This window comes from Henckelia pumila, chromosome 4, assembly GCF_033568475.1.
Source record: "Henckelia pumila isolate YLH828 chromosome 4, ASM3356847v2, whole genome shotgun sequence".
Classification (NCBI taxonomy): Eukaryota; Viridiplantae; Streptophyta; class Magnoliopsida; order Lamiales; family Gesneriaceae; genus Henckelia; species Henckelia pumila.
The window spans coordinates 210,593,100-210,604,157 of record NC_133123.1 but is presented as its reverse complement, the minus strand read 5'-3'; the positions used below and the strand labels follow the sequence as shown (position 1 = coordinate 210,604,157).

The 11,058-nt window shown below is 35.9% G+C and overlaps 1 protein-coding gene across 2 annotated transcripts in view; it reads left to right on the top strand.

Annotated features, from left to right (window-relative positions):
* Window positions 1–3,171: 3,171 nt before the first annotated feature.
* Window positions 3,172–11,058, top strand: part of LOC140865481 (uncharacterized protein At3g06530) — a 28,556-nt gene continuing 20,669 nt past the window's right edge. For both annotated transcript variants that reach the window (XM_073270143.1, XM_073270142.1), the window contains exons 1-16: window positions 3,172–3,453; window positions 3,535–3,748; window positions 3,887–3,982; window positions 4,180–4,297; window positions 4,386–4,556; window positions 4,638–4,808; window positions 5,091–5,146; window positions 5,260–5,349; window positions 5,536–5,681; window positions 5,840–5,922; window positions 6,006–6,119; window positions 6,938–7,012; window positions 7,725–7,893; window positions 8,820–8,959; window positions 9,073–9,165; window positions 10,115–10,292. In XM_073270143.1, coding sequence (XP_073126244.1) covers window positions 3,282–3,453; window positions 3,535–3,748; window positions 3,887–3,982; window positions 4,180–4,297; window positions 4,386–4,556; window positions 4,638–4,808; window positions 5,091–5,146; window positions 5,260–5,349; window positions 5,536–5,681; window positions 5,840–5,922; window positions 6,006–6,119; window positions 6,938–7,012; window positions 7,725–7,893; window positions 8,820–8,959; window positions 9,073–9,165; window positions 10,115–10,292 — 2,086 coding nt within the window. In that variant the 5' untranslated portion in view covers window positions 3,172–3,281. The remainder of the gene's footprint in view (window positions 3,454–3,534; window positions 3,749–3,886; window positions 3,983–4,179; window positions 4,298–4,385; window positions 4,557–4,637; window positions 4,809–5,090; window positions 5,147–5,259; window positions 5,350–5,535; window positions 5,682–5,839; window positions 5,923–6,005; window positions 6,120–6,937; window positions 7,013–7,724; window positions 7,894–8,819; window positions 8,960–9,072; window positions 9,166–10,114; window positions 10,293–11,058) is intronic.

Here is an 11,058-nt window from a genome sequence, read left to right as displayed (position 1 = left end):
GGCGTCGTTATCTTACCAATCGATCGAATTGAGACATAATGTATGTTTAGTTACAATTCATCAAGTACCTGGATTCTGTAGTACTCTTTGGGATTCCAGCAGAAGGCATTGCCGAGGATTTGATCGATGGATTTTGGAGACGCCGTCGAGGACAATGCTAGTGGCTGCGCCGCATGTGCGCCGTTGTCGATGGAGAGTGAAAGAGTAGGTGCCCGGTTAGCCAACTTGTGGCTAAGGGCTTTTATGACTCTATGTATAAACAATCTTTTGTTTAATATAATTTACACTTTTTATAATGGCATTTACTTTATCTTTTATCATGTTATTATGTTGTGACGTATTATACGATGTTTGGATAAAGACCTTGAATATACTATAGTGTAAGTGAGATGAGATAGTGAATAAAGAGAGATCACTATCATGAGACACATCTTATGAGCACTGTATATTCTAAACAGTTCCTAGTCAATTGAGCCATCCGCAAATAAGGATAAGGATCGCTCGAGATTGAGACTAGCATTTGCGATATCGAGTACCACGTTTCATTGGTATGGAACATAGAGATGTTCAAAGCATGCAAATGGATATTCATATGATGAATGATCGAACTACCCTATTCGGACTTTCCAAGTGGTTATTATTAATTGAGTGGATAAGTCCGCGGTTTTGGTTGTACACCATTAGTCCTTATTACTTGAAACATCATGGAGACTCTATATGCTAGTACTGTATTTTGACTCGTTTACCGACTTTATGAGGTTCATCAGGTGTCGGGATTGGGTACAGTTACGACACATATAGGAGTCGATGCTTTGTTGTCAAGGATTCACCACACGCTTGCGAGTGTGGATATCCTATGCGATCTGAGGAGATATTAGTGTGACAAATCTCTGGTCAGAGTACTCGATGTGATTTAGGTTACTTGGTTTCCTAGTAGCACATGCGATGTCACTATTTGATTTTGATCTTCAAGATGCTTTGCATAGTTATCGAATCTCGAACGACTCTCGATGTACCAATGGTTGTTGATTCGATCGGGATATATGGATGAAGGGACCGTACTGTACGCTAACCAAAACCTACTGGTTCTTGCAGGCACTATCAGTGATACCTAGGGAATCATGGAGCGATGTTGCTAGGCGCTCTTACCATGATTCGATGGGTAAGTCGGAAATTGTTGTTCCGAGTCACAAGGAGTTGTGAGCCCACGGCTAGCTGTATCCCTGAACCATTGAGGGTCACACAAGTAATGAATTACTAATCCCCGTTGAGATAATTAAATTTAAAGAGTTAAATTTAATAAAAGAGAAATTGGACTTCTTAACTAAAGGGAGTGGAATTTCCTAAAATGACATAGGGATGGACATTTTTGGAAATCACTGAATTCGGATTCAGAAAAATTATCTTGACTTTAAAAGGTGCAGAAATGGTTTCTGTGCACATTGGTGAAATCAGTTTATCAATCGGAGTCATGATGAATTTTTATATTAATTTCTATAATAACAGGCTTGACTTGTTGGGCTTAAGCTATGGATTATGGGCCTTAAGGAGTTAGTGTCGTAATAGACATATAACTTAATCCAGTCTAAAAATTATATATATATGTGTATAATTTTCGAAAACAACACAATTCCATCTTGCAATTTTCGAAAATCACACATATTATTCCAAGGGGAATTTTCGAATTCCTCTACTCCTTTTTTAAAGAATTCAATCTGTGATTTTTATGAAAAATTACATTCTGAATTGACAGATCAGATCTGTTTAATCTCTTCGATAAACATCTGATTGATTTCTAGTGCAATCAATCAGAGGGTTTTAGTTTTCTGTTCGTGGACCTAATTCCGGAGATTGATCGAGCAAGTCATCAGTTCCTGGGAATTACAACGAGAGCAGATTAATCTGTTGGAGTCCATAATCAAGCCATAGCTTGAAGAGGTAAAATATTAATTGTTATTATTATTTTACTTGCATTCGTTAGGATTTGATACCCATGATATGGAATCGTTCCATATAAAAATTTTTAAACTTCCGCTGCACCGGGTATCAGATCTATGATCTGAAAACGTGTTCCAACAGAGAGGACCAAGAGATAGCCGACACAGTGATGGGCAATCTCTCTTGTTGAATTAACAGAGTTATAGCTTCGATTTGAGATGAGTTGGGAATTTCTCTCGAGATGCGGAGTCTCCGTTCAATTTTAAAAGTAGAGTTTAGACATCAAGATTGGGCTGGATTAAAAAAGGACAATGGGTCTGAGCCAAAGATCCGTCTCATGCAAGTGTTTGTCATTTTATTTTTATACTTTAAAACTAAATATAATCTAGATTATTAAAACTATTAACGGAGGTGTGTGCTTTAAAAAGATATATGATTATATAACATAACTAGTGTAATATAACTTTTTAAATGCTTGGTTGAATTATGATGTAAGTTTTTTTAACATTATAAAAAATATACATAACTGTTAAACATGAATTATCAAGTAGAAACAACAAAATTATTTATAGTATAACCTGCAAATCTTTGACAAAAATTGTTCCCATCAAATGTGAGTGCAACAGAAGAGAAAATTGTCTTAATATGAGCATCTCACTCGTTAAATTCATTGAATTGCACAAGAAAATTAAGCAGCCATTTGGATATGCTTTGAAATAAATTCTGCAAAAATTGAAGCTCTCACTAAGAGATAGTATCACGTAACTTCATTACTCTATCTAAAAATTGCATTGCAAGCTTTAACTTCGAGACTTACAACTCAATCAAATGCTTGTTTTTTTTTTTTTCTTATGTTTGGATCATTCATGCAAGGCTGCATGGATATTTTTCATCAACAAGACTATAACATGATATCTTGAGAATATGACATGCTGCGGTAGATTAAAATTGGATTTATATAATCAGTGGACCATAAATGGATAAAAATCAATTAAAAAATCACTAATATTATAATGGAAGAAAACAATACGAAAACAATCTTCATACATTTGTTGTTCCACCCTTTGGATATTGTTCCTTGAAAGAAGGAATGTCAATATTGTATGTCCACATTTTGGACCAAATTCAATTTTGTAATTAGTTTGTGTATCATAAAATAGCAATTATATAATATATATATAAAGAAAAATATATAATAAAGATATATTTTATAAAGAAAAGAATAACGTTTATAGCAACAAAACCCTAAACCCCCACTGGACCTCTCGCCAAGTCTGTTCTTCCCTCCGCCACCGCCGCTCCGCCACATCAAGTAATCCAAATTTCATAATCAAAGTTTGAGAATGGCGGGAGCCTCTATCTCATCTCAGCTTCAGGCAATTAAAACTATCTTAAACGTCTCCACCGATCCTGAACCCGGTAGGAGACGTCCCATTACTCGGCCTTCAATTCTTTTCGATGCCAAAGCCGCCGCTGATATCGATCTCGATGCCATCTTCGACATCGCCATCTCAGGTACTTGTCGCATATAAGTTACTTACTCTCTACAAATTGATTTTGTTTTTGTGGCTTATTTATCTTTTTGTTGCAATACAGGTTTGGAGGTTTTGATAAGTATGGAGGAGAGGTTTAGGAAGTATAGGAATGATTTGTTTAGTAATCAGAGCAGGGAGCTGGACAGGGAGCTGGTGGGCGTCGAAGAAAATACTAGAATTAATGCATCTGTTTGCTCGTATTTACGATTATTGTCGGGATATCTGGAGTCTTATTCAGCTCTGAAGACTCTCGAGTATTTAATTCGTCGATACAAGTAATTGTTTTGCTATTCTTTTCAACTATTTATGTTTGCTTCTTTCTGCCAGCTTGCGGCGTATCTTGCAAATGCCTGCAGGTTTCATATTTTTGTTTCAGAAGCTTGACAATTTCTTTTCCCACCTGGGGGCTGTAGGATTCACGTGTACAATGTGGAAGAGCTGATTTTATGTGCCTTGCCGTACCATGACACACATGTATTTGTTCAAATAATGCAACTGATTGACACAGGGTATGCCCTTTACCACATTATTTATGCATCCCAAGTTTCTTGTGTGACATTTCACATACTTCTTTTTTTCTTCATTTCTCTGCTTAACTAATTCATTTGTTGCAAGTTATGACAATGAAACTGATCTGAATTCGTGCCTATACATGTGATGCTTCAGCATTTAAACCTACCTTAATTGTCTGATGTCGGTCGTGCAGTAACAGTAAGTGGAAGTTTCTAGATGGAGTTAAAGTATCAGGTGCACGATTGCCAAGGGAAGCTATTGTGCAGCAGTGTATTCAAGATACGGGCGTTTTGAAGGCTATATGTAATCATGTAGGAATTCATTCTTGGCTTTTATTCTTCTGTTAAATTTCGCTTCTTACCTCCTATCCGGAATACTTATGTGTGTTAAAAATTCTAGACTGCAACCATTAAAAAAGGAAAACCGTCAATGCAAATGACTGCATTCTGCACAGCAGTTGTTTTTGAGGTTTTGGGGGGCTTTGCCACTATAGATAGTAATATTGTGAAGATGATTCTTCCCTATGTTAGTTCAGGGCTTCAACCCAACAGCAGAGGGCAGGACCAGAAGGTCAGTTTCTATCATTCTACTATTTTGACTGCATACAAATTTAGTTCCTAGTGGCTGACCTTTATTTTTAATTGTGTACAGGCTGGTGCATTAATGATTGTCACTTTACTAGTCCAAAAGGCTTCTCTCGCACCTAATGTTGTCAAAAGCTTGATGCGGTCAGTTGCTGACATAGCCAGGGTAGATGCAAAAGAAACAGCTAATTTCCAGTGGTTGCGCATGTCGTTTATGGCCCTAATAAACATGGTTCAGGTACTTCATTTGTTATGACTTTCGAGGAAAAACACTTGTCAAAGTCAAGATCATCCTAACTTATTCGCCGAATGATTGATGGCACCCCCCTTGGGGAGTGACAAGACCATGATGCATTGTGATTTGTGTGTTCATATCCTGTTCCCTCTCCTCGTTTTTATCTTTTAGTATCCCATTCTGTTTTGCGAGGTCTGAAAGACTGTCTAACCTTTAGCAACCACTAGTTCAGGATTCCATTGAGAGTTACCTCTACTGATTGTTGATATCATGTTCTTTGTGTAGCTTCAAAATGTTGAATTAATCCCCAAGAAAACTTTAGAAGTCTTAAATGAAATCAGGTAATATCAAACATCCCTATACCTATTTTAATTAGCACATACAGATGCCCTTTCAACCATACTATTTGAAAATTTCGTACGTGCATTTTCTTATATTTCAATTGCTTTTGAAGGGATATTCCTGGCATCCTTTCTGGGTTGACCAAGGAGTTCAACATCGACAGATTCTTGGCTGTGTTGGTGGAGTCCTTACTTCAATATAGGTTGGGTTATACTTTCTTCTTCTTTAGAACTATTTACTTATATTTTATTTACAAACTTAAGGTTTAATTTTGCAGTCTTTCAAATGATCTATGCTATAGAATTTACTATCAATAATAGAGACTGTACCCATGGAAGCATGTGTCATTGTCTCTAAGTTCTTACGTTCACATCTGAAAATTTTGCAGCCCTTCAGATGATCGATGCCGTAGCACTTTATTATCAATATTGGAGACTGTTCCCATGGAAGCTTATATTAATCGCATTATCTCTAAAGTTCTTACTCCGCTCTTGACTAAATCACGAGAAAAGAATTTGGTATTTTCTGAATCAGGTTTGTTGTTTTACCTGGAACTGAGCTTTTCATCTATGCTTCTGTTGTTTCTTTTGCTTAGTTATTTTGAATATGCTTCTACGCATCCTTTTGGTTGAGTATTGCTCTTTCAGAGTCATCCTGGCTTGTCTGATTTTACCGATTTGAATACATATCAGGGCTCCATGGTAAACGGATTCTGGTTGTTTTATGTGAGAAGTACCCTAACGAATCACGTGCAGCCTTATATACTTTCTTGAAGGTTTGTTATCCTCTCCTTCTCTGAGCATGAATGTATTCTTTCTCAGTTCTACCTATGGATTTAAATAGAATGAAAACATGCAGTCAAGGAGAATTGCTCCAAACCACGAAATACTATGCCAGATATTGGGTGAAGATCGGAAATTCTCAACTGAAATACCTGACCCAAGGATATTTTTTGCTCTGGAACATGTGGAGGTAGCATTCTTTTATATGTACATGTTACGTGCCGTCGTTTGAGATTGTGTTATGGGTCTATTAACAGGTTGATCATTCAAGTCTGTGATGTGTCTACTGTGAAAGTGAGAGTTGGAGGCTTGTTAAATGAGAGAACCTAACGATACCGTGCTTGAATTTGGAGAGGAAATTTCAACTTTTTTCTCGATAATGCACATGCAAATTTATACAAAGTTTCCCTAACAGAAGATAACCACAAAATCTGGAATAAGTAAAGACCCAACTAGCCTATCCTTATCTCATGCTATCGTGCACATGGGATAATCCTTTACTGATAGCCAAAGATCGTAAGATAACAGAATGAAACATAATAGAATGCGATCTGGAATTCTTTTCTTCACTCCTGATTCTTGAACTTGCCGAGTGTGTATCTTTGATGAATAATGGGCTCCTCTGCATCTTTTCTTGCTTGTATGGGCTTGTGTTTTCGGCCCAAGACAGTATAACAGGTTACAATGTTAGCATTGTCCACGACGTGGTGTCATTGTGTTCCGGGACACAAGGACTGTTTCTATTTGTCTTTCCCTGTAATGATCTTGAAACCTCTTTAAATTCCCTGAAAGAGATAAATAATGCTGTTTCAGAGTCATTCAATGGGATATATAACTTCGGTATCTCCTAGTAAACCTGTGTTTCCTTACTCCTCCATGAACTCAGTAATGGTTGGCTCCGTAGCTTGAATTCAGATTAAAGTATGAAAGTGCCGTGTCTCTGGTTATTTAATTTTGGAATTTAATGAAATGGAATATTCTTTATGCCATGCCATTGGAATATTACAGGCTGAGATACGACGGTCAGCAATCTTGGGCTTGGATGTGGTTAGCATTCTGCATGATAAAGCTGCTGGTTTAAAGGTAATACTGTTTGTTTTTCTTTGAAAATGATTATTTTATGTGCATTTTCTTGGAATTTTCTGAGCAAGATGGAATGCACTCCTGAGAGAAACTTAGTCACTGGTAAATCATTTGTCAATCTTTTGACTGAAAAAATCAGAGAAATGTATGTACAGATCTTCTTCTCCTTGTTGTGTTGATTGCATTGATTTTCTAGCATTATTAATGCACTACATGTTTGTTGTGTTGATTTTCTGGCGTTATGGATGTTGTACATGCTTGTTGATTTTGGACTTTTTGCATGTCATGAAATTGGGTTTCAAATTATCGTTACCTGTGCAATGTATTTGAGTTGTCACCTCAATCAAATCATAGCTGGTCTAATTTCCAGAAATTAAATAGTCACAATCTCATCCAGTCGACAAGTATTGGTTTTATACACTTGTTATTTGATTTTACTCCTAGTACTCGCGTATCTTGTTGATAATTCTATTCCTGAGTTTTTTCACAGACACGTTACCTTTTTAAGAAGTCAATCTTCTTATTGATCACATGATGTTCTTGATATCATTGTAAGTGAGGATCAAATTGGAAAAGCTTTATCAGATTCTTCATAATGAGTTATGTAATATGATTTTATTATTACTGTGTTGGATTCCCGCGCTTGTGTTAATTTTCCATCACTTATTTTCGTTTTGCATATTTTTATACTTTCTTTCTTCTACCTGTCCAGAAGTTCGATGCCATTCAAGCAGCAATACTGCACCGGCTTTCTGACGATGACATAAATGTTGTCCTTGCAGCTCTGAGTTTGAAGAATTTATCTGAAATTATAAATCCACCTCTTCTTATTGAAGCGCTACAATCAGTGCTTCGAAGATGTATTGATATTTTATTGTCAAGTGAGTATGCCGTTATTTTGAGTCTTCTAGTTTTCTGTAGCTCCTATTCTTTCACAAAAATTGAAGACTAAAGTGGTTGGATTAGGACAACTTGAATGCTGTGGATTCATATTACCAATCGTTTTAACCTATTAAAAAGAGATTAAGCTCTGAATGATTGCTCGTAACCAATCAACCAAATATAAAGCTGGAACTTAAGTGCATTTGAAAGGGCTTTCACCTTTTTAACATTGTTTTATTGAGTTTTGAGATTGATGGGCTTGAATTTAAATGATCTTACCAGAAAGGCTGCATGCCGTGACCCCTTTTGATTTTGCAGGAGCAAAGTTGATGTGATAAATAATTTGTGATGTTTTTCGTGATATGTTTCTTATTGTTTAGGAAGAATATAGAATAGGACGAGAGAGTAATTATTGTAATTTAAAAGTTGTTTGAGACTTTGAGTTGTTGTGTGCTGGCATAACTATTAAACTCGTTGAAGAATCCAGCCTAACACAAATTTATTTAGTTGTATGCAGGTATGTAATCCTCTTTAAGATATTTACGTTCCATGCTTCCAAATAAAAAAAAAATTATTTTACACCTGCCCTTCTTGCTATTTGCATATAATGCTGATACGACTTTGCTCTCTGGCGAATGAATGGTGGCCATGATTGTAAAGAACAACCTAAGTACCATAGTTGGGAAATGTTCACATGTTTGCGGTTGAGGATTGACAAAGGCTAACATCTGGACGTAGATAATAACAGGATTATGCCAATTTGTTGTGCTAGCAATGGATGGTTGCTTACTTCATGTGATTCCTGTGCATATTATCTTTTGGCACACTAGAACTTGTTTGTTCCTCCAGTGCCTGTATCAAACATATTTAAATTTGCCATGAAAATATTTATTCATATTGTTCTCCAATGCTGTTCAAAATGCAGGTTCATCAACAAATCCATCTTTGCATGAAGATGCAGCTATATTGTGCCTTCAACAAGTTATCAGAAGTTCCGAAGATCAAGAAAAAGATGCAATGACATTAGCAACTATGATTTTCCCATTAGTTCTCATTCGACCAAAGGTTTCCTTTTTCTGTTATGGTTGTGTAATTGCTTCGCTAATTGTAGTTTGCAGCAATCTGTAAAAAATTATTTGCATGGCCTGCTAATTTTGTGCTCTTGTTGTATGAGCTAGGTCCAGAGATTAAATTTGAAGGCATTGGAATTGGTTAAAGAGTTTAAGTGGCCTTTTTATGAGAACCTTGTCAATCCTTCCGGGCAAGATAAGGTACATTTATTTTTGAAAGCGGAAGACAATATTAGATGTATTGTAAGTTGATAATCCCTTATCATTGATTTCATGCATATGTCATATGTGACAGTGACACTGACAAGGAAAGAAGTGGCTTCCTGATGACAACTTCTTTCATTTAAATTGTCACAAGTGGGATGACATCATAAATTATCAGTTCTTGATCTTTGTTTTGTTATGAACTATACTCTGGCAACCCAAATGCAAGTTACATCAACAAGAAATTAACAAGGAATCACAGAATTTTAGCAACAATATACCGATTAAAAGAACATCGAGTGAATAAGGAAAATTCTTAATAGTATTACTTGGCAGAAATTATCCTTTTATGAGAGAAAAGATAATCAATACTTCTGCCTTAGCACCACAAGATAGCATCAATACTTCTGCCTTAGCACAAGATAGCATCAATACTTCTGCCTTAGCACAAGATAGCATCAATACTTCTGCCTTAGCACAAGATAGCAATAACTGAAAATATGCTTGAATCGTCTCTCTAACTCTGACCTCATAAATTTCCCCTTTCCCTTCTCCATGTAACGCCCTCTTTGTTCTTAACAATTGTGAGAACTATTCCTACTCTCTAGTCACATTGTATTTGGGCCAGTAATATATTATCAGTTTTGTTTTTGGTTTTCATGGCTTGCTTCAATTCCATACTATTCTTGATACTGAAAGAATTTCCGCATGAAATTTTCGCATTGCTTGAATTCTCCCCAGCAGGAAAATATATGTGCAAGTTTTTCTGATATACACGCATGGCACACCACTCACATACGATGTATTTAAGGAAATGGATGATTAAATTCCTTATCAATAAAGTAATTTGCCCTCCACAAATTATCAGATAAACAAAAGTAGTTAAACTTAATCTTAGCATATTTCCCTATCTGTTGGTTTCTAAAATTATCATAAATAATTGCAGAAATTGGAACTTGGACGTATATCTGCTATTAATATGGAGAACATATGTAGATTGGCCGAGACATTCGCTTTAAACCCTGATGAGTATATGCCGTGGCTTGTTAAATGCTGCAATTCTCAGGAATCAAATACATTATTATTTTTGGTGCTATTGCAGACCCTAAAGACATTAAAAATGGGTAAATGCGCCTTTCTCCTTCATCCATAAAGCATTTCATTTCTTATCTCCACTAATGATTGCCCTTGAGATAACTATTGATTTCTTTTATATCATACAACTATTAACGTGCTTTATCCTTTAGATTGATCTTCAAGTTTCTATTTTTGTAAATTCAAGGGGTTGTTTTATCTGCTTAATGTGCAGTTGATGAGAGCATGTTGCCATCACATTGGTTACCTGCACTACAGTGTTTTTGGGGAAAGATGAGTTTATATGTTTTTGTCTCAAGCTAGTGAATTATATGAAAAAGTTCATATTTGTGACCATTTATTGTGGTTGGTTGTTCGCGAAAGATGTGGAGAGTTTTAATAAACCTGTGTCTTGCAACTAAGTTACTGTGATAACCGGAATGTTTTTGGATAACCTTGTGGGTTGTTAAGTGTTTTCACTGACAAGATGGGCATGTCAGATCTTTATACATTAATCTTTAATTTATTTATACACTCTTTAGTACATTATCTTGTAAGCTTAGTTGCTTAAATTTTTTGTTGGGTTATTTGCTGTTTGTTCTCTGTCCCTTTTCATTCATGGCACTATTATGTGGAGAGTTGGTCTTTTGCAATTATAAATAATTTTTTTTTGGTATTGTTATGTTGGAACTTTACAGCATGATTCAGTTGCAGGAAGGCTTGATGTCGGATTCATAATATAACTTCGGAAACAACTATTTTCATTATTTTATTTTGACCTTTTCTCGATTCCAGTTTGAAACATGTGTTTTGATT